Genomic DNA, 23746 nt, shown 5'->3' on the forward strand with positions numbered 1-23746 from the left:
CGGGAAATCTTGAACAACATGTGTTTCTACCCTACAGGCTTTAACTGCGTGCTTTTTATTGTTAACATTAGGGGTGTTTCATAATCCTAATTTGACATGGCTGCAGTCGGAATATATTTGAAGTGTTTGGTCAAGCTGTAGGCCTTTGTGTAATAGGTGCAAAGATGTTGCTGTTACACATTGGATTGGGACTGATTAAGAAGTTCCAAGGCTAAACTGTGAAAAGTGAAATATAAAGTTGTGGGTTTTTTTAATATATAAACAAATGTCTTAATCCATTAAGGCTGCTAAATCACATGCACTCTAAAGTTCGTGCGTATTCTGTATGTGCCCCAACGCCTCAGGTTATTTTCAATTTTTAATTCATATTTACCGAGTTAAACAAAGTGTGAATCATCAGTTACTTTGATGTGTATGTAAAGCCGCACGTACATTCCTGTGGGATGCATCTTAATTGTAAAGCAGGGTGATAAGAAAAAGAGAGGTAGTAATTAGACAACGCAGCGACCTGCAACATCACGGCTAATTATTATCACCTGCTTAAGCAAAGAGAGAGAGAGAGAGAGAGAGACAAAGAGGGTGGCTCTTTACATAAGTAATGGACAATAGAGAAGTACAAGGACATAGTGACAACATAGAAATGTGTTAGTAGTATAGTTGAATGTGAAATAATATGACATAATATAATATAATATAATATAAGATTGTGGTGTTCCAGAACAAAGAAACTGAATGTAGGGTACATCAAATACACATACTTGCAACCTTACACAATATTTGTAACCTAACCAAAACCAGAAAGGAGAGTGAAACTTTTTTACAACCAGATTCTGGTACCTATCAGAACTACAGTTTCAAAAGAATCAGTAACAATACTTTAAATGTTTACTCACAGGCATGACAAACAAGTATGTCCAAGTACTTCATTATTCACATAATCTAAGACCACGTTCAATTACACACCTACGCCCAAAAGGCAATAAATGCTCATTAACCTTCGACCTTAATGACGACGCCACACTTCGTCACTAATGACACTCACCGTATTCATCCTGCCGGCACACGGCCATGCTGTTGTGATCAGGCTAATTGCTAATTATTCAGAGAAGATAAAACCTCTCCGTGCTATGATAAAATCTGTCTAGATAATTGACTGAGATACCTGGGTGAGGATATTAGGAAATATGATCCAGCAGAAAGGAACAGTTATTAAAATGGAAAAATAAAAAAATAAATTAAAATGAAAGATAAGGATTGGGCTGAATTATAGATGTTATCTGTCCACAAAATGAATTGGACTAGTGGACATTTTAAGAAAATTAAAAAAAAAATATTGTAAACTTACCCTGAGTTTCTCATAGCGGTCACTTAGTGCTGCCACCTGGTGGTCCCTGTGTCGGCCAACCAGCTTGCACAGCGAGCAGATCAGCTGATCATCACTGACACAGTACATGTTTACTTTCTCCTCCTCGTGCTCTAGGCACTGGAGGCCTCTGAGGTGGGAGTCAGGCATGGGCTCAATGAGCCGGTGGCCCGTGAACGGCTTCTTGTTGGGGTGTGTCGCCCGCAGGCATTCCTCACAATACGACACCTCACATGTCACACATGTCTTGACAGCATCTTGTGGTGGGTCCTGTTCACAGAACTGGCACTGAACCTGTTCGGCAGGCATAGTTGGGCTGGACATGGCAGCGCTTACAGGGATCAGTGCCAACCGGTTGCAGCCCTCCTCACTGGGAGAGTTGGGCCCACTGTAGGATGTAGACAGTTGTAGAGGGAGGCCAGCTGAAGATGAGGCCCGCTGAACCCTGTCGATGATGTTCTGCAAAGTCACGTTTCTCTTTAGCCCTTCAAGTCCACGCTCAGGACTCAGAGAGATGACATATCTACAGGTGGGACACTGGAACGCTGCAATTTTCTGAACAGACTCGCTGGCAGTGCAGTGGGAGGCTAGGATGCGGTGGGCACAGCCGAAGCACAGGCTGTGAGCACAGGGGAGCAGAAGCGGGTCTTCAAAGAGCTCCAGGCAGATTGGGCAGGTCAGCTCTGACTCCAGAGAGTCCATCCTGCTCAGAAAAGGCCAGGCAGGATGAGACGCAGCGTCGGCGAAATCCAGATGAGCCGTTTGGCCTTCTGCAGCACGGAAAGAGGAGACAGAGCGTGGAAAGAAGAGAAAGAGAGAAGAAGTGGAGGCAGAGAGAAGGGGGATTTGTTATTAAATGGTGTGAAACAGCTTAGTTCTCCCTGCTATTATTGGAAGGATTATATCTTATTGGTACGGAACACTGAGTGGAATAAGGAGTAGCAGAGTGTTAAGTGCTAGATTTACACCTGCATGAAGCCAGAAAATTGGGAGGTGGTGTTGATGTCTTTATTTTAAAATTCCCCACCAAAAATGTGTATCTTTGAAAGCAATGGCTGAATTGACTCCGGCAGCAAATCTCTGTAATATTGTACTAACAGAAGACTAGAAAAGTACAATAACTGTACGCTACATTAGCTACATTAACCAAAGAAAAAGTAATACAAAATAATCCACGAGCAACTTTTGAGTACTTTTTAGCAAAGTACTAGTAACTGGCCAAAAAAGAACAGTACAACAATTGAAATATCCTTAAAGAAAACTACTAGCGTAAACGTAAAATAACAGAACAAAGAAATTGACCAGTAAAATAGGGCTATCTATATGAAAACTACTAGATAGTCACTTGAAATCGACTGATAACGTGAATAGTGTTATAAAAGTAGTAGAAACTAATGGAAAGTAACATAATGTACTGTACAAGCAGAGGTGGATAGAGTAGCCAAAAATTGTACTCAAGTAAAAGTACTGTTCACTTCAGAATAATATTACTCAAGTAGAAGTAAAAAGCAGTACTTGTACTGAACAATTAGTGAAAAGTATAGAACAAGCCTAGAAAACTTCAAACATAGATTTTAAGTACTTTCTAGCAAAGTACTGGGAACTAACAAAAAAAAATCTCGTTACTACAAAGGTAAGAATAAGCTACTAGGAAACTACAAAAATCACTGAAAAGCACTAGAATAACCTACAAAAATATCAATGATTAACTGTTGAAATATGTACGATAGACCAACAACAAAAAATCTATTAAACTACAGAATACTAATTACTACACAAGTGTGAACGATACTCTAGGCTTATAGTATTCCAGTGACACGGACATTTAAAGGAAGATTAACCTGGTACTGTTAACCTACACTTATTATTTGTGTTTTTCTGGAGGACAGTATGAATGTAAGCAGACGGGGGAGGACAACTGAGTGGGACGATGATGATGGGATGTCTGAGTTGTTTTCTACTTTTTGCACATTACTGAAAATCACCAGAGAAAGACAAAACACTAATGTTACATCTACAACTGCCTCATGACGATAAAATAAAACAGCCCTTGCTTACAGCTGTATGACACTTTGATCAAATGGATTTGTTTTAACTGTGGCGGTTGTATTTTTTTTTTTTTTTTTCCTTTGGCAGTAATCAGAGTGGCAGTTGGCCCTGGTGTGGCAGTGGTGCAGCAGTGACAGCTGCACTCACAGCTGTAGTCACTGCCTTAATTAGCCACACGTCTATAAATCCCCCTGCAGAGGAGCTGGAGCCTCACTTCCATGTAACACTGCAGCCTGTCAGGGTATCACATTTGTCTGTTAATGGAGGACAGGACACACGTCGACTGTACGTGGAGGTGGGGTGGTTAAGGAAAAGTTAAAGTTAGTGCAGTTTAAAATGTGCAGTTTGACAAGTGAATTTCATTTTTAGGGGTGGGGAGTCATCAATTAAATTTAGTAATTCATGACTTTTTGTCATGGCGTTACTCAACCACGTGTAATAGTGAGAAAGTACTCGCTACACGTACGTGAAATGCAACAGAATATCATTTAATGCTAATCCAAAAACAGAACAAACTGAATGATAAATGAATATTTGCAACTATAGTAAAGGGCTAACGGCTAACTGGTAGCCGAGACGCGTACTTGAATAACATTCCTGCGGTCAAAGGTGTAATTTAAAATGCAAAACTGAGGTTTTACTGAGGTAGACATACAAAAGAAGATGCAATTAGATAACCCCCCAAATGCAAAATAAGTGGGCAGGGGTGTCAAGAACACGGAATAAGTGTCAGATATTTTCTGTTTTGTTTTTTTGTTTTTTTCTAGTGTTGTGGTTATTTTAGATTGTTTTTCATGAAATGTGAATGTGTCACACTATCACTGTGATTGTTACAAATCATTAGGCAAGGCCAGGATTCAAACTTGAGACTAACAACCATTTGCAAATATGTACATTCAAACCTATAGTCAAATCCAATCATCCCATTAACCTAATCCCCGATCTCCATGTTTTCTGGATTGTAGGAGGAAACCAGAGTACCGTGAGAAAACCAACAGACATTCGGAGAGAGAAAATATAAACACTATACTAAAAGACCATCAGTCACCACCAGGAACCCAGGAATTGAATCATAGCTCTACATGTTGTAAGGCCAAAGCTGTCCCCACTCTTCCACTGTATTGCCCAGGTAAAGTCAGTTTTTTTCTTACTTTTTTTTTTTAAGTAATGCATCAGTTGTAAAATAGAGATTGGGGCACAAAAGGAAGCGTTTTGTTGTTCATATTAGTAAATAAATGATGTAGATGATAGCAATAAGTTGCAGGAAACCTAAAGCAGATGCCACTGGGTGGTGTCAGAAGAAAACAAAAAGAAAAGGGTAACGTGTGACATCATTCCATTGCATAAATGTCCTAATAAAATTAGAAAACATCTTCAGACATCTTTATCAAATTAAATTCCTGAAGAAATCATACTTGCATAATTCTGTTTCCTCACTCCTGTGGAGATTTCACAGCAGGGGCTAGAAGAAATATTCACTCTCAGCCCCCAAAATCTGTGAATTCATTAAAAATAAAACAGGCCCTTTAGAAGATAGAATAATGACTCAAATTGGAACATGGAGAGAAGATAAACACAAGATGATAACAAACAATTAGAATAACTGTAAAAAGCATCTCTTTAACATTTCCCTTATTTTCTTAAACTGCGTACCACCTCCAAAAATGTTTGGGTCTCCAAGTACAACAAGTATACACGATATTGAACTACTGCAGCACAGGCTCGCCCTCTGCAGGTAGGACCAGGATACGGGGAAAAGAACTAAATCTCTGTAAGATTATTAGACTATTCATCAGCCAAGGCGACGATCTCTATGAATTCACACTACAATGCATTTACTGCTTAAAATCTCATACACAAAAACAAAGTTTTTTCCACTGTGTACCAGTAGAGGGAGTAGTACCACCAGTGTTACACGTACCATCGTTTGAGAACTAAATATGAAATGTAAGGGCTCATTTTCTTATCAACCATTCCCTGATAATTATTATAATACTGGGCAGTTCCTGTATTTCCAGCGCTTTTCTGGCCAGTGTTGCTGTTTTCAGCAGATGTCACTGTTTACTGAGCTCAAGGCTCCAGTGCAACAGAGGGCAATCAGAATTCACTGCCCACTCCTTCTCTTTACCATCTCTTTGGGAATCGCTGCAGAAGATTTTCTGGCCTGGCTTGAACTCTTGTGCACTAACTGCACCCGTGATGTCGGAAGCCAGATAATCATCCCTTCATGCTGTTAAAGATTGCAGGACAATTTTCAGCTGATGCGAGTCAGCTTTGGTCTTTTGTTTCTTAATAGGAAAAAGCAAAGATGCTGTAATGAAACACACATGGAAGCAGGCATTTAGGACAGATACAGAGTGGGGGTTTGAGGGTGGGGGCTTTTTTTTTCCTCAATCACAGACTAAAATCAATACACAAACATGTTATTGATTCTGTTAAAGCAGTCCCAAATTTACCATGAGCAAATGGTAAATGTTCTGCACTTATAGTTGCACTTTCTTGTCCCGATGCCCAGTCTAAGTGATTCACGCTGCAGGTTTTTCCATCTACCTCATGGTGGACATAGGTGGCGCCAGGGAGGAGTCTGGGTGTGCTGTAGCTACAGCTGGAAAAACCACAGTACCCCCAAGATATTTCAGCTATTCATAAAGTTGTCATGTTTGAATGCATACTTGCATAACCTTGGTATGGTAAGCGTGTTAATGTTTTCCTGAATAATGAATAAGGTCTACTAAACAGAAGAGGTAAGTCATAAGGAGGCTAGGTGTCAAAAATAGCAAAATTGCTGAAATAACAGGACAAGAAAAATGAGTAAATTGTTTTTTTTTTTTCCAGTTCATTTGAACTTCCTCTCTACATTTTCACTTATCATGGAGCCCCGTCAAAAACCTCTGCTTGAAATGTGAGCGAATCATTTTAATTCTATCACGGTCCGTGCACTCCGTGCTGCTGCTTAACCATGTGTTGGTTCTAATAATATCCCTTTTACTTGACTGGGCGGTTCACAGTGAAAAATTGGCTTTATTTCCAGCCCAGTTACAGCACAAACTTGAAAACCAGAGCACTGCGAAGGGAAACTGCTCGAACCAGAGAAGCGCCAACTAATTCATCACAAGGACCAATGAGATTATCTATATATTTAAATGTTACATTTATAGCATTTAAATACTACATCGCACAATACTAAAACCAATCCCTTAGGTGTAAAAGAGCTGAATATGGTCGACATTTTTTATGTCTGAAAAAGTGTCTTAGGAAGTGGAAGAGTGGATCAGCAGCGTGAGGAGAGCAGAGTTGGACAGATGTCACAATTATGCCTAAATATCACTATGACATTTATAGTATGCTACAATACTCTAAGTAAGCTACAATATTGGAATGTATTCTAATGTGTTTTTCTATAGTTCACATGTGCCTGTATTCATCTCAGTCATAGGGCAGTGTCTTGTCCATGCACATTCAGCAGCTGTTTCCACCTTTGGCCTTTGCTAACTGAGGTTTCTCCTGACTGCATGAAATATTATTAACAATATTATTTACTGTAGAGGATTTCAAGATTTGTATTCTTGTTGTTCTGTATTGAAAAACAAGGCCGGTTAAAATGTCACACCTCGCTCTTACTTAACCACAAGTTTGGCAGATATATCATTTCATTCCCACTCCTGAAACTCTCAGAAAGTTACTTAAATGAGTTTTGGTCCTCGTTTGCGTTTTCAAAATGATTTTGTGGAAAATCTCCCTTTATGTTTGCCTAAAGTATAAAATAAACCTTAGGAAAATAGTACTTTTAAATTCAAAATACATGCTTCACTTGAAAAGCAATGGTTGACATCTTTGCAGATGACAACCATGTTTCCATATGTTAAAATATTAGGGTGTTGTGGGTGACCTAGTTCAAATCCCATCAACCCATCTGGTGAGGGTACAGTACAACCCCAACAGTTTACCGGTGCATTCAACATTGTTGATCCTTTCCCTTTTAATTGCTATGGAGAATGAAGTTGTTTTGAGCTCAGTGTCTAACTCCAAAATCATTGGAAATCAGATTTGTTTTTTGTTTTTTTTGTTTTTTGTTTTTTTTGTTTTTTTTTTGCAGCTCTTTTAAACAAGGTAAAACAAGGTATTTAGCAAACAAGCAACATTTGTATTTTGGTTAGTGAGAAATTATGTGGCTTCTATGTCTATTCATATACAATTTAAGAACAAAATATGAGCAAGATGACTGAAATAAGTTGCAGCATCAGTGTCAGCACACACACTGATGATAGTGATGTGAGTGGCTGTGGCAGAAATGGGAATGAAAACATAAGTAGGTCGTTCCTGTTGACCTGACTTACAATATCATCACACATTGACTGTGTGTGAATGAGTTTAGTTGTGGAACTATACTTTTTTTTACACAGTGGAAAAACTTTCACTGGAACACTAATCCCGAAATTACATCGATTGGTGAATGGCATAAAACAACTTTTGTATTTACAGTATTATGTCAATCATGCTAGGTTTGAAGGCCAATGACCATTTTCAAGTTTCAGATTATTTAGAACCTCACCAATTGTTTTTTCCACCTTAAAAAACATTGAAACTTACTATTTGTTCTTATCACTTGCAAAAGATTTTAAAATATTCTTCCTATGAGCTCCTTTATAATAGCTTCTTTACTTCACCTTTTGTGGTCTCTCCTGCTTTTGGGATTTGCCCTTCACCAGTACAATAATCTGCTTTAATAGCAGCAGAGGCTGCAGCAACACGGTGCGACAGATTAACCCTGGACCTAATGGAATCTGCAAGAACAGCTTGTCTTCTCAGGTCATACTCTCTTCTGCCAAGGTCAATGCACAGCTATATGAACAGCCATGACCAGAGCGAGCAAAGACAAATTATTATTCTACAGGAGACCTCTGCTAAATATTAGTCTTGGCCACTGACGGGAGAAAGATAAATGGTGCAGTACTTTCGTGGAAGAAATTCCTTTTAGTGTCATCCACAACTTACAGGCCTGCAGGTATAGTAGCAAAGAGTCAAATTAGGAAGAAAAAAAATATATATATATACGTGGCTAACGACCATGCACAGGAGTGAAGCTTTAAAACTTAAATAAATCACTCTGGTACTTTGCTGAACTACGGGGAGAATTAATTTCAATTCATTTCTGAATCTCGTTTATATCTTTATATTCTCGTTTTCTCTCCCTCTACCTTCTCGGCCTCACTTGCTCCCTCCCTGGGCAAATTCTCCGGAAGGGTAACAAGTTGGCCGAACTGTTGAAAGAGGCCCTTAACGTCTTTGTCAGAATCCAAACACCCCGCCTTTCCTGATCCCTAATCCATCATTTACCACTCCAGCCGTGACCAATCACAACCTTTAAGGCCCCCCAAAGCAGTCAGTCACACTCAACAGGATTGTCTGAGTGATTATGATAAAGGCTGACAATTGTGATTGTATGGTCTCGTGCCTGTGTGTGTGTGTGTATGTGTGTGTGTGTGTGTGCATGTGCAGCAGGGCTGTCAGTGATATCTATGTGTGACCCAGATTGAGTACGGTGAAATTGGATGTGATTGTTCGCGGCCCAGGAATTTATAGGGCACAAAACCAAAGCTGGAGATGTCAGGGACACATTTCATTAGCATCGCTAATCCACACACACGGATCAAAATGTCAAGTCTATTATTATATCATTGCAAAAGAGAATAGTGTTTTGTGTGTAATTTGAAAACTAAAAACTTATTTCTGTTTTTCTTTCTTTCTCTCTTTCTCTTTCGTTACTAACTTGTGAAGTTTAGAAACATTTCTCCATTTGAAACCAAGTTCAAATCTGAAATCAATGTAATGTTCACTGTAGATTTCTTTATTTATTAATGCCTGGGTTTAGCAAAAAGTCTCTCTCTCTTTCTCTCTCTCTAATCCTGCATTACCATCAACTTGTAACATTGTACTTAGAGAAAGTGAGTGTCATTGGGAAATTATAATTTCCTAAAGTGCTGTGTGCTAATTGCGACCTTGACAGGATAATGGCGTGTTTTCGACATAAAAGCATACGCACAGAGCTGTGAATCTAAGGTGAGCTGGAGTTTGATGTAGGAACACAGAGCTGCATGTTTCTGCTTGATTTTTTTGCCTGACAAAACCCTCATCTCTTCCCCTGTGTGTATAGTTTAAACTGTGCTTGGTAAACCAATATCACAGCAAAAATATGCCATAATATATATTATACGGAATGTTTGGAAACATTTATAACATGATAATTTTGCATAATCTAAGCAAAAACAAAGATAACGGAAAAATAAAACTTGAACTTTAACCCTTAAATAAAAAATAAACTCAAATCAGATTTACATCAATTTACTCTATAAAAGATGAAACATGAACACCTGCTTTGTTGATAGGATTAATCTTTGTCTCAAATAACTATTTGGGGTCTTTTTTAACAAACCCACTCTGCTCATTCTCAAAATTGTCCATGGCAACACGGTGCACATCTTTTTCATATTTAATGATTAAAAAGCACAGCATGTGAGGGAAAATGAACTGAAGTGGAAACAAGCGAATGGTGTGAACTTTGAAGGAAATCCACTTCTGTTTCTGAAGGGTGCATATAAAGCATTAAGTGGTTGCCACTCGTGGTCCTTTGCTGCCATAATTGCGACACTGTTTTTTTTTTAACCTGGCCCTTTTGGACCGGGCAGACTGTGAGAAGCGTCATCTCACATTTTGATGTCACCAGCACTCTTTTATCACCACCCCGTGACCCAAACCAAGTGAGTCAGAACTTTAAGCCTAATACTTGTGGAAATAATTAATTTTTGACTCGGTTGACTAGTTTTAAATGTCATCTGATACCGTTGCTAATATTTACATTTTCCTTCAAATACAATTGTGTAGCTTTTCAAAGCTTCTTAAAATATTGTAAAAAAAAATCTATAAATTCCATAAATCCTCTGCAGTACCATGGGGACCAACTAGAGGTCGCAGACCTTCTGTTGCTATGCATTAGAAGGTATTAAGTTGTTGGTATTAGGGCACTTTGGGAAAAAAAGTAATAAATGCATTGCATTGCAAAACATGCATTTTGTTTAAAAGAAATAAAAAGCAATCCTGACCGAAAATTGTCATTCTAATCCCATAGCAATGATTACTTTTTTTTTTTTTTTTTGCAGTATGCACAAGGTCACATAGTCAGAACTGTATCAGGTCAGAAAGAAAATGCTAGAACTAACACATACTTTAGGAGATTTGAGAGGTACTTTTTACTTCTACCGTGAACACGCTATTGTAGTGTAATTGATTCCAGTTCCCACGCTCTGTCTGCAGGTGGTGGTGTGGAGGAGTGGGGGGGTTGACAATGCCACTTAAAGATGTTGAAGGGAAACAGGAAAAGAGACAGCGCCAATACCATTGTTGCTATTTTTGCTCACCACAGTGACAGTGGCAGACCAAACTTCCTGGTGTCGTTTAGTGTTGTGTAAACAAAGTTGAAAAATAATAAAAATAAATGCTGTACACTTTAAGGCCTGGCACAAAATGTCACGCTTCAAGCTTTAACGTAGTGAAAAGTTTGACCTGGTGCTACAGTGTGCAGCTGCAGTGACCTCTCTCCTCGAAAGCCCATTGTCCTGCACATCAAACACTGAACCTTGGATTTCCTTGATCCCTGTGACCTGTAGCAGGTGAGAAGGATCAGCCGTAACGTTGAGCCCCGTGGCAGCCAGCTGTCACACCACACGCCTCAGCACACGCACACTGAGGCATGCCCACACAGGCGCTCCTATGCACTACTTTACGCCTGGGCACACAGTGCAGGGGAGTAACTTGGCCTCTGGGAGGGTCCGAAAAACAGATGATGACACAGTTTTGGAGCCTACAGCTGCAGGACCTAAAACTGTACATGTGGACACATAACTCTGAGCATGTGTTACATACAGGCCAACGCACGCACAAAAATGTTGGAAACTGTGCCATGCAACCCAAAGTGTCTACACAGCTCTCTGTTTAAATAACACTGTCAAACTGCATTTCACTTAAGTGCAAAAAGACCAAACATTTTCAAACTCCCAAGCCACTCACGCTCATTTCCAGCGCCCAAGTTCACCACAAACACATTTTTAACCATCCTTCAAAGCGACGTCTGTTGTCTTAATGAGTCTGGTGGCTCAGGAAACACACATTGTGGCTGCTAGAATTGGGTCACAAACAAGACTTTTACACACAGACTAAAGCAGACGTCCTCACATGCCTAGATGCATAAATTTACTGTATGTTTCTATTTTTGTCCCAATGTGTTACATTTCTTTTTTATCTCAAACCCCATCTGCATTAATCAAAGTTACTTCACTCTGTGTTACTGGAATATAAAGGATTACTGGAATGGTTTCTCAATATCCCAGATATTCCAACACACTGTGCTGAAATTTTACCTCTTCCTGCAAAACTTTCTCCATCGCTATGATACAGATGGCTTCACATCCCTCATTGGCTGAGTCCTGAAGCCACTGCTCTGTCATTATCATTCCTGCAATGCTGGCTGCTCCACTGCTTCCACTCCTAATTTCCACTGAGAATAGTTTTGTGATCTGAGATGGAAGCTTGAAGCAAGCAGAAAGCCCCTGGAGACTCTTGCCGACTTTGTCAAACTTAAGACAGACTGAGACACTGGGACAGGCCCCTACAGTGTACTGTGCGTTAGAAAAGGTAAAGAGAAGAAGCTGTTCTCTCTGCCCACTGCTCTTACCTTCCACATGATTAAAATCCCATGGTCCACAAACAAAGTGAAAAGAAGACTAAGAGAAGAAGAGCAAGGACAGATTGGAGGCTATCTTTGGCTCCCCTGTCTCCTGTGTGGGCTAACAGCAGTGAGAGCAGCAGCAGTAGCAGAATCAGCAGCGACCGGCAGAGTTAGTCTGTGAGGATGTGTCTCTGTGGCAGTGTCATCACCTCTCATGACATGTTTCCTCCCCTGCCTGTGTGAAAGCCTTTCCACCCTGAACCCGGCTCAGAGAGAGAGAGAGACACAGCCAGAGAGAGGGAGAGAGAGAGAGTGAGCCGGGGCAAACTATTGCACCGCCCACCTCTTTATCTCCCCGCCTTACCTCCTCCTCCTCCCCTGTCCATCCCTCCCCTTCTGTTTCCCTGTATTCAAATCTGCCAGTGGGATGCCCTGCCTCTAAGTAGGCCAATCACTGAACCCGTGACAGTGGAGTCACTGATGTGGAACTCAATGATTACTGTATGTTTCTGTGACATGAGCACATTTCTGCTTGAGGTACGTATATTCCCTCTCTCCCACTTGGACGTGCACTTGGCAGAAAGTCTGCTGCAATTTGAGTTTAATTCCCAGTGTTTGTTTAATGTTTGACAAAATTCAGGAACGGCTCCAGCAGAGATGCTACCCTCTGTCTGTTTTTTTTTTCTTCTATTTTTCTCTTCTCATTCAATTGAACCAGTGAGTGGCAGTAATGCCAGTTAAAGCATTCAGAACTCCTGTTGGATGTCTCAGTGTAAAGCTTCGTTCTGTGCTGTAGCATCACCCGAGAGAGAATTTGCATTTCTTCTACATATGACCAAAATATATTCTTGAAAATATACTGTATCTATCCATATATCTAGCAATAAATATATGTGTCACTCTATGATTCGCCACACTATAATGGTGGACATAGTACAGGAACCTTTAGCTTCCTGTGCCAAAAGTCCCAGCAATAATCCCCACTCATTGTCTTTCACACTGATTTAAAAATGATTTTCCTTCTCGGGTTGTTATATTTGAATTATTTGCAGTTATTATAACCCCTTTAGATTTCAAAGCGCTTTCAATTTTAAACATCTGAGTTAGAAGTTGACAGTAAGTCATTTTCCATTCACTGGATATCATCATTACTGTAATTACAAGTTTCTGACTTCCAACTTGGCAACGCACCGTGCCTAAAACCAAACAAACATGGCTCGTTATAAATCCAACTTTTATGGAAATGGTCTTTTTGCTGCCAATCACATTACTGTCTGTTCATTTTTCATGTTGAATAATAACCTTTAAAGAGAGGGAAAAACAAACCATTCTTCTCTTTAGCTTCAGTAGACACAGCACTGGACCAATTTAAAATTTGTAAAAAAAAAAAAATTATAATAAAATATCTCTTTTATGGGAAAATATATTTTATAGCATGTCCTCTGTAGAAGTCTGTCATTCTGCAGTTTGTATTTGTATCTTTTATGACTCATTCACACACCTTGAAACATCAGCTGTTTTTGCAGACATTCATAAACAAACTCTCTTTATTACGGCCCTGAAGGAAAGCAGCTTAAATTAATCTCCAAGACACAGGTCAGTCATTCAGCCTCCCACTCCATGAGCACAGGCCCTGTCATTCACCACAGTCTTTTGTATCCTGCCCACCGTGCTGTTAAACACCTCAGTGTGAAAACAAAGGTCACTTTAGAGGCAACAATAAGAGAAAAATTAGTCTAAACTTTGAAGGAAAAAAAGCTAAAGTACTGCTAAACTGCAGCTCAGGAAAGATTTGTTCTATATCATACAGTACTTTATATCTTACCCCGCCGGAGTACAGATGATTTTTAAACACCACAATTGGCGTTTGTTTTATTTTCTTTTTAAATTCCCATCCTGAACTGGAGCTCTGAAGATCCAGAAAATCCAGAATTGAATTTCAGGCATCAGCACAAACCGTTCTAAGTGATAAGTTCCAGACAGCAGCACAGTAGCACAAGTGAAAATGCCTGTAAAACATAAAAACAACTGTCAGAGCTTTAAATCTGTTGAGATGATATTTAAAAATCTAAGTGACTGAATGGAGAGTTTTACTAAGGATAAGTGTCTTAAAAGAGAAAAGTTATGTTTTAAACAAATATTGTTGCAGACATCTGAGGTTAAAAAGTGTTTTTCTGACTACCAAGCACCAGTGGATACACAAATGTAAATCCATACTTCTTTCGGAGACAGTGTTTTATAGGTGGCACAGCTCTGTGTAATAGGATGACTTCCAGTGTGTGAGTCCAACCTAAACCACAGCGAGGAAAATGCTAACGGCTAGTTTTCGTGAATGTTTCTTGAGGCAGTGAAAACTCCATAGAGATGTACTAGCACATAGATGCATTGTCAGGTGTTTTTATCGAATGCCAGTAACAGGACCAGTTTATTGAACTGCAGTAGGAGAACACATGACCCCTATAGACCACTATGCAGATGATTGTGCTGGAAAGTTGTTACTGTTGCTGGATAGATATGACGTATTAGACCCAAAGCTGGTCTAAGAATGATAAGAATTCTCAATTATTCTTATCAAAACCCATAAATGTAGTTTTGACGGACTCGTTGTCCCAGACAGCTCACAGCATTTGGAAATTTGATGACAGGAAGGGAAGAACTGCAACAGACACTCAAAGATCAAAAACTACATTTATATTCAGGCCATCATAGTGTAGAACCTGTTTGTTAGGCTCATTATTCTTCCTGAGGCAAGCAGATCTTTTAAATTGTTAAACTGAGGCTTGGAATCTACATGCACTAAAATTTCCATTCACTTATAATATCATTTATATCAATTTAAATGTTGCATTTCTGAAGGATCTGTCATTAAATGGACTTTAATTTCCTTGAAGCTGAGGGAAAATAGTTATTTTCTCAAGTTAAACATCAAAAGCCTCCTTTTAGCGTCCTCCGAAATAACAGTGTTTCACCTTGGTCTTTATTGTTCTGTCTTGCCGCGGGTGATATTCTGATGATCTTCTAATGACATTGTAAAAATAGGAGTGGTGTGAATAGAGTTCAGAGGGATAATGACTTCATTTTGTCAGCACGATGACCAAGTGCAAAAACCCATTTTTAGAAGTGGTAAAAGTGGTTTTTACAATCTGCACTTACCAAAAAAATAAAAATAAGAATCATTAACTAAACAATACTTTTTTCATTGCAAAAGTAATGTTGGAATGTTTTACCAGTGAAATTATGGGAAATTTGGCTAAAAATTATGATTACCATCAATAGAGTTTGACGAAGCAGGTTGACTTGGACCAGGTCCTAGTCTCGTTTTATATGATGTACCCTCGTGAATTTGTTGTCCAATCATTGTTGTCTTCTATTACTATACACAACTATCTGTGTATACCGTACATACTTGAATGTCCTCTATTTGCTGTTCCTGTGTATTTAAGGTGTTGAACCTTGGCAACCAGAACCTGTTGTGACCCGACACCTTCCAATTTGACCTCAATTTATTATTTTCTTTATTATTTTTTTCATTATATATGCAATTGGAATGCATAGCTCTGTGACATCATGTCACTTCTGTCACCCCTGGTTGATTTTATATAAACCCAAAGTCAATGGAAAGACAGCATCTGTGGTCAAATTAGGGCATCATCCAGCATTTATAATAGTACGGGGGTCACAGCAGGGGGAGAACGTCAGATGAATGGTGGAAAAACAGTGTTATTTATTAGTACTGTATTGTTACTATTACCATAAATGCCTTCAATCTCAGTATTGGGAAATGTTCTTTTTGCTACACATAAACATGTGTGTTAAGACAATGGATCACGTTGCAGTCTATTATGAGTCATGATTTTTCAAAGCTTTTCCAACTTCTCTAAAGGATTCTATTCAAAAATTGATCGAAAACGTAAAAGTGCTGTTCTTAGCTGAAAACCTCTGTCTCCACTTTCTCAACTCTCCCGTGACTCCTCAACAAAGTTAGTGCAGCTTGGCCTCTACTTTTAAGTAGAGAGTGGTCTTATTTTTAACAACCAGGAATGAGTGGAATGTTTTGGAGTCTGCCTCTTTTCTTGGGGTGAAACCATTATGGGTTTAAGACACGACAGGGTTATGACCACGACCTCTGCAGAGGGCACCGACGCTGTGGGGCACTCAGAGGTGTTTGTGGGATTTCGTGGATCACACCAGCACAAAATGTCATGACAACATCTACTTTACACATTTCTTTGTTGACCCTTCAGGTCACATAAATGAATACATTGTGGTCATGCATGGACAGAGCTCATGAAAACACCCACGTGTGCATAAAAACGCATATGTGCTTCATCAGCATATCTTCCAGAGGCATCTTTATGGTTTGAATATATATAGAGCCTTGAAACCTCCCCAGTCCCCGATAACTGCCCTGAACAATACATTAGATATGCATTCACATGGCATGACTCATGGGAGGTTAGGAGATATGTCTTACAGCTGTTCGAACGTTTACTTTCAAGATTGATTCAAAGAAGAGACAAAAAAGTGACCTTCTAGAGCACTTTCTCAGTGACAGGTTTTTTTTCTTTTTTTCAGAAATGGTTAACCTCAGTCTGACTCCTAACTTTCAAATAGCACCCCGTCATACTGGAGGTAAAGAGCTGGTTTGGGTTACAGAGAAGTTTGTCCAAGAGAAAAATGCTGCAGCATCTTTCAATTTTCTGTTGATGTAAGGTGACTTTAGACAAAAAACATCCTCATTGGGAAACAATTTAGACAAACAAACCAAAAAAGGGAACAGTTTGAGGATAAAAGGAGAGGTAGTGAGATGGGAGGTGGATACATGTGTGTGAAGGAGACTCCTCTATGTAAATGGATGGACAAGTTTCAATATAACAAAGAAACAAGGACGCTTCTTAGGAAGATTTAATGATATCACACTTCACACATCCTGTCCTTCCTCCTAAAACATATTCCAGAATGATCTTATTAGTCACAGAAAGTCAAATGTTTTTGGTCATTTTTCTAACTTTTCCTTGAGCCTACACTCAGGTACTCAGATTTCTGCTACATCCCTTAAATCTAAGAAGAAGAAAAAATCCCACCATCAAAATGAAACACGGTGCACTGTCCTGAGTAATGCAGTCGCCTGGTGAAATATTAACGGCCCATAAAGGATGCTTTGGAAAAGTAAAGCATAGCCGATTATAGATTCTGAGAGGAGATGCAATTTAAAAAGTATGCAAGGGTGTGTGTGGGGAAAAACTTGTACAAGTCTTTTTGCAGAAATAAGTTTGTGCAAAAATAAATCACGGACTGTGTTTAAGAACCATTCCATCGTTTCATGGTCTGAAGATTCACCTGCTCTGAGTCTGAGTTTGTCTACTTTTCTCTCAGGTCATTTGATTTACATTAGAATGGTGACATACTGTTGGCCTTTTCACTCAGAAGGTGAGATTTATAGGCTGAATTCGGAACATCAAACACATCCTCTGGTGGAGAATCTGTAAAGATGTAGAACAAACTGCTGAACTGTTGTCAGACATCGTAAATCAGACGCAGGTCAGATCAGAACCTGTAAAACTGATATTTGTATTGACTGTCATCTCGAGAAAAGGATTGCTAAAAGTGAGAGCAAGTTTGAGCTCTGACCCTGATCTTGTCATTCAGGCATAAGTGTGAATCACAGACTGTGTCTGTGGGTGTCAGGTAACATCACTATTAGCACTAATCATGTCCCTTGTGTCCTGGAACTGTCATGTAGCATCTTGTCGCTGCTTCTTTGTCTTGAGTAAAAGAAACACTTAATCTTACTCAAATCAACCGAGCGTATAAACTGATTCTCACCAGAGCAGAAAAATGATTTGGAATAATTAAAGGATTCATTTTTTTACTGTTAAAATAAATGCAAAACTAAATGTCCAAACTCACTAAGTTTGCTGCAGGAACCATAGCAAATACATTTTGATTCATTGGTTTGGAATCATTACCAGGTAAAGAGGAGTATTCAAGGACATTATGTACCTTAGATATACTGTACTGCATACTGTCAAAATGATTTAATTAACCAGGATGTACATGTACTCGATTGCGCCCCTGCAGTACAGATCTGTCTCTTGTTGAAAATATCTGGTGCATCTTGAAAAGGACAGTCAAATAACTGTGACCACAGGCTGTTAGACAGCTCTCGTCATTTTGAAACAGCATGAATGAGCAAAAACTCTAATTGCAAAATTGCAACAATTAGTACCTTGATTTGTTTTCCAGACCTCACTGTTTTGGTCTGCAGGTGTTTGTGTGTTTGGAGTGACAATTACTTCCCTCGTCTACTTTGTAAACCCCTGACAGAAACCACTGCACATAACATTGAAATACATTTGTAGCCTCAACACTTCAGTGAAATTAATTCATCATTTCCACCTGGAGTTTGTCAGAGAGATGCTTCGTCGCTGTGACTGATAGCTACCTCACTGGCTGCCGAGTAAATGTTGTGCAACTAAAATTTTTCTTTAAAAAAATCTTGTGGAAAAATGCCTTTTAACCACAAAGACTTTGATAGATTGGAAGTAACATCATTTTTCCCACAACAGTTGTGACCTTTAAGGACAAATCACTGCAGTGCCAGCGATTCAATCAGTCCAGCTTGAAAAATTCTCCCCATACTGAGTGCTGAAGTCAAGTGACAGATCTGTGCTGCACTTTGAATAACCCAAAGAGGTAATCTGAAAGTCTGGAAAGTGGAGGCGACTGAGAAGTAAGTTGTTATTTTAAAGTCACATCCTGCCGTTTCAAATGAGCTTCCCCGCTGTGGGAAAAATTGACTTGTACCCAGGTGTGTCAAATGACAGTGGGAACCATGATTAAGTAAAAGTCGGGCTCCCCAACCTCCCTGTTGTTGCCTTCACATGTGAGTACGGAGGGTTTTATGTAGCGAAGTGCCTGGCATAGGGTTGAGATATATTCTGATTTATGGGCCTGCCGGTGACGGTGTGAGACACACACACACACACACACACACACAAATGAGGAGACATCTCACTTTGTACGTGGTGAATATAAAAACGTATGCATCTTCTGTGGCTGCAGAGAGAGGAAGGGACGCTCACTGGGATGCAGATGGAGCAGTTGTCAGTGAGACCTGGAACATTAATCAAAGCTTATGCATTTTGTATGAAGGTGAGAAGGGGATTTCATACACTGTAGTGACAGTGGGACTACAGTGTGAATTATGAATGGAATAAATGATGATCTCAGTGGGACTCTTAATGCTCTGAATTATTAACAAACTCCATTGGGTTCAAGTTTGACCTTATTAATCTAATATATATATGTACCTGAGTTTGGGCAACAGTTAAACCCAAAATGCAAACAGCATAAAAAAACCAAAGACTGTCTAATACTTTTTGCGATGTGATCAATAATAGACATGAAAGTTTTATCTCCTCGATTGTGTTTGTGAATTGAATAAGTTAAGGTAAATTTTTCATACCTGACAACGGTCAATGTACTTCACAATGATTGATGTGCAGTACAGTAGGGGAAGAAGCAGTAAAAACTGCAGCAGAATTTCTACGAGCATTTAAAAGGTAAATATACAGCACGGTAATAAATATGTACACACGTAAATGTTGTCATAACTCATATAAATAAAAAGCAAACAGCTGTGTTAGTAAGTGGGAAGTAACTTGAACAGGCATCTTCAACAACTGCCAAGGCTGCAAAGATAACCTAGCAGAAAGGGAAAGTGAAAAACATACAAGTGAAAACATATTTTTGGAGAACACGAACCTGTATATATATATATATATATATATATTACAAAGCTACAACTTTGGCATACATACACTAACCATGATATCCCACAATAAAGCCCTGTACTTAACAGAATATTCTTTGCCAATAACTAGAGATGATTCAAACCAAATATCCGACTCTCTTCTGATAGAAAGACAGACAGATGGACAGGCAGGCGGAGAAGCAGCCACACACGGGTGCGTTCAAAGCTCCTTAAAGAGAGTGACATTTGCCTCCAACGTGGTTGTTTCTTCACCTCCCTTCATGTTTCGTTCCCTGTCGAGCTTTGCACAATTCCCTTAGGAAAAACCAACACCTTGTCTCTGGCTGTTAGACATCAGTGCTGATATGAATAGTGCTGACTTTCTAACACACACAAACGTGGAAAGAAAAAAAAGCCAGCAGCGGTCAAATCAATAAAACGCCCACAGACATTTTCCAGAGTTTGAAACGCAGCATGTCTAATCTGTTAGAACACTGAGTTCTGATTGAAATCACATTCAACATGCATCAAGTTGCAAAAGCAGCAGTTTCTGAAGAAAATGACCACAACAGAAGAAATGTTGCGGTCCAGTCCCCACTGTTTATGTCCAGCCCAGAGTCCATTGTGTTAAAGACTAACATAAACCACTGTAAGGGAGTCAGAGCTGAGTCTGAGTTGACATATTTTTATGTTTCACCAACTTTACCCCAACATTTCAGCTGAGACTTGAGTTATAATTAGCTACTAGAGAACGGATTTTGCAGCTGTAGAGTAAAAAAAAAAAACATTTCTTTCAACCATTTGTACACACAAGGGATATGAAGGATTAAACAAACACACCTCTTTTACTGGCAGAAAGGGAGGAGAACTTTATTTTTATCCTCTAAATGTTTCCCACTTCAAACTCTACCACAAGACTTTCCATTGCATTTCATCCCACAGTCCCAGGAGTGCACTGTAACGACCTGGTAGCATTACCCAGCACGGCTAACCAACCAAACAATACAGAACCTGCCGGTCTTAGTGCACATTTAATGAGTCACAAGTACTGCAGGGTGAGGCCAAAGTCAGTGTCTGACTGAGCTTGACTTGTTCAGCTAGCGTCGTCAACGCTGATGTGCAAAGGTCAACAGATCACAGCGTTAATGAATCTCAGCACTCGATAACTATTAAACCTGAATCCACACATGCGTGAACTGAAGGTTGCAAAATTGGTCTATTGTTGGAATTCAAGTAAATCATTTACCATTTACCATAAGCTGCTGCTTCTGCCCTCGAGCTATGACCCGCCCTTGCTCACACTTCTTTTGAATGCTTCTTTTATACACAAACCTTTGAGCTTTTTAATTGCAAATATGAGAAATCAGCAATACACCTACCAGTATCTGTATCAGGCCTGGTACATTCAAATACTTGTACTTGAAAATATTTGAAGATCAAGCCAACCAACAACAACCAACTTAACATTAGTCGCCCGGTGTACTGTTTTCCTACTGCAGGTCAATCTGTCCCTGTCCTCGTTGGTAGAGCTCCAAGCTACAGTATACTGTAAGATTTGTTCTGTTTAAATTCAAGCAATTTAACAAAACCAAAAGAGTTATTTATCCACACTGTGTGTGTGGGTTAATTAGAAGATCAAGCCAACCAACAACAACCAACCTTTTTTTGTTTGTTTTTTAAATAAAACATTGGAAAAGTTCTACACAGTTTAAATGATATGTATATTCAATCAGAATCCGCTGTTGGTGCCGCTGTTCGCAATTCACAAATGAAATCCAAAATACTGACACTCTCATGGATTGAATGGTATCCGAGACAATTAAATAAATATTAGCATCCATCATCTACCATCTACCGTTCACAAGCGAGGGCAGGTCTACCATGGACAGTTGGCCATGCCATTGCAGGGCCATATATAAAGAGACAAACAACCATTCACACTCATTCCTATGGTCAATTTATAGAGTCCAATCAGGCAGGTTTTTAGGCTGTGGGAGGAATCCAGAGTACCCTGACAGAACCCACGCCCACACAGGCAGACATGAGGTTAGAGTTCAACCAACATTTGCCACTGTGTGGTACTAAAAATGACCATATAGTGTTTTATTGACAACATCAAGAATCTTTGTCCCTTTGCTGACGACAGACTACGAGGTTTGACACAAGTTTTCTTGATCTTCGATTTGTTACATTTTGAGTTTAAATGGTTCTTGTGAAGTAAGATACTTTTGATCACACTCACGCATACAGATTGAGCATCTTCACAGAGACACCACGCTGCCTTCCTCCGGGTTGGAACAAAACCTTGTAAGTACGATTCTTTGTTTTGTCTCTCAGATCAGTGCAGTTTGCCGAGCAGCGCTCAGCTGGTTTATGAAACACGTTCCTTTTGAGGTTTTTCCTTAAGGTCAAAAGTGAACAAAACAAGATTACATTTCAGCAGACGTCTCAGAGACACTTTGCCAAGACTGGGAGACAAGATCGCAGTCACAGAGGCTGAATTGTTCTTTCTGTCATTTCTAAAACAATCCAGCCAAGGTTTTTGTTTTCTGCCTGTGAGCACCAGATGTTGGGACTCTTTCAAACTTTGCTGCTTAACTTTTATTTATTTATTTACAGTTTTAACTCCAGCATGTTCATACAAGGTTCAAGGCATAATGAAAGAGTTTCTATGACTGAATAATCATCACAAAGAGATGCTCTGAGGCTTTTACCTTTTAATCAAAACTCCGTCCATAATGAGTCAGCATATTTTCCGGGAATCGCACAGTGATGTCATTTAAAAGAAAACTCTCGGTACAGGAAGTTTGCAGTTTATGAATTCCCCACAGGGACACCAGGATTGATCTGCTTTTCATGTGGGCCATAAATCGACACTGAGCTACAGTTAATCAAAGACCTAATTAACGTGGACTGCAGTGTGTGAAGCAAAACGCTGCGTGAATCGATGAGACAGGAATGGAACTTTTTCCAGAGGATGAGGCAACGTTAAAGCTGCTTCTGTCAACTTTCTTTTTGATAAAAAGGTCATTCCAGGTAACACATTGATACATTTTGAATATTGTGGTTCATATGGTCATTGTGGATGTTTTTACATGTGGTTCTCCTTTGGTAAAACAAACAAATTCTTCTCAAAGTAAACTGAAAAATGGAAAACTGTGAGAAGAGAAGAAGGGCCATTCTAACAGCTCTGGTATTGTTTTTATTTTTTGCAGCAGCTCATTTTTATTTGCTCATTTGCAAAAGACTTTTAATCAGTTGTGCAGTTGAATGCAGTGTTTACTGCTGTTAATGGTCGCGTCTTCATTATTTGGTATTGTCTAAATTCTTTTTCTGGTAATGCAGTGTAGTTTCATTCAGTAAAAAATGCTTTTTAGTGTTCCCTCACTCTTACTTTGCCGCAGAACTACACAGCGAATCAAAACTTTTTTCAATAAGCGAAGCAAAACTTTATACAAGGCTTTATTTGTACGAGGCAGGATGTGATTTAAAGGACGCAGCAAACCACTGGACCACTCTGTCCTTCTTTGCCACGCATGGATTAAGCAGTGTGGGACAAAGAGCCAGCCATGTTCAGACCACATTCTAAGACAATCTGACTATAATTTTGCATCAGTCAGGTCCGAACTTGTTTAGGCACAAAAAAGCTGAGTCACTAGTGTGACTTTCTCCATGGTGCCTGAGAACTTAACTGTGGTCTTGTAAAATCCTGCACAAAGAGACACAGCACAGAGAAACACTTTGGATTACATCACTCAGAACTGTTAGATTCAACAGAGACTGAAGACAACAACCCAGGACACTTGACCAGTTCACAGCCCATCTCATCATCAAGTGTCTTTGGATTTGTCACTCT

The 23746-nt window shown here is 39.4% G+C and overlaps 1 protein-coding gene across 3 annotated transcripts in view; it reads right to left on the reverse strand.

Annotated features, from left to right (window-relative positions):
- The window catches only part of LOC103389714 (E3 ubiquitin-protein ligase Midline-1), a 40180-nt gene that overhangs the window by 13278 nt on the left and 3156 nt on the right, over nt 1-23746 (reverse strand). The window contains exons 1-2 of one of the 3 annotated variants that reach the window (XM_008325255.3): nt 12344-13231; nt 1346-2133 (exon numbers count right to left, since the gene is read on the reverse strand). In XM_008325255.3, coding sequence (XP_008323477.1) covers nt 1346-2133; nt 12344-12350 — 795 coding nt within the window. In that variant the 5' untranslated portion in view covers nt 12351-13231. Of the gene's footprint in view, nt 1-1345; nt 2134-12140; nt 13232-23746 lie in introns of those variants that run through there. The other 2 variants (XM_008325257.3, XM_008325258.3) reach the window with 2 other exon arrangements.

Source organism: Cynoglossus semilaevis, chromosome 14 (assembly GCF_000523025.1).
Source record: "Cynoglossus semilaevis isolate Cse_v1.0 chromosome 14, Cse_v1.0, whole genome shotgun sequence".
Classification (NCBI taxonomy): domain Eukaryota; kingdom Metazoa; phylum Chordata; class Actinopteri; order Pleuronectiformes; family Cynoglossidae; genus Cynoglossus; species Cynoglossus semilaevis.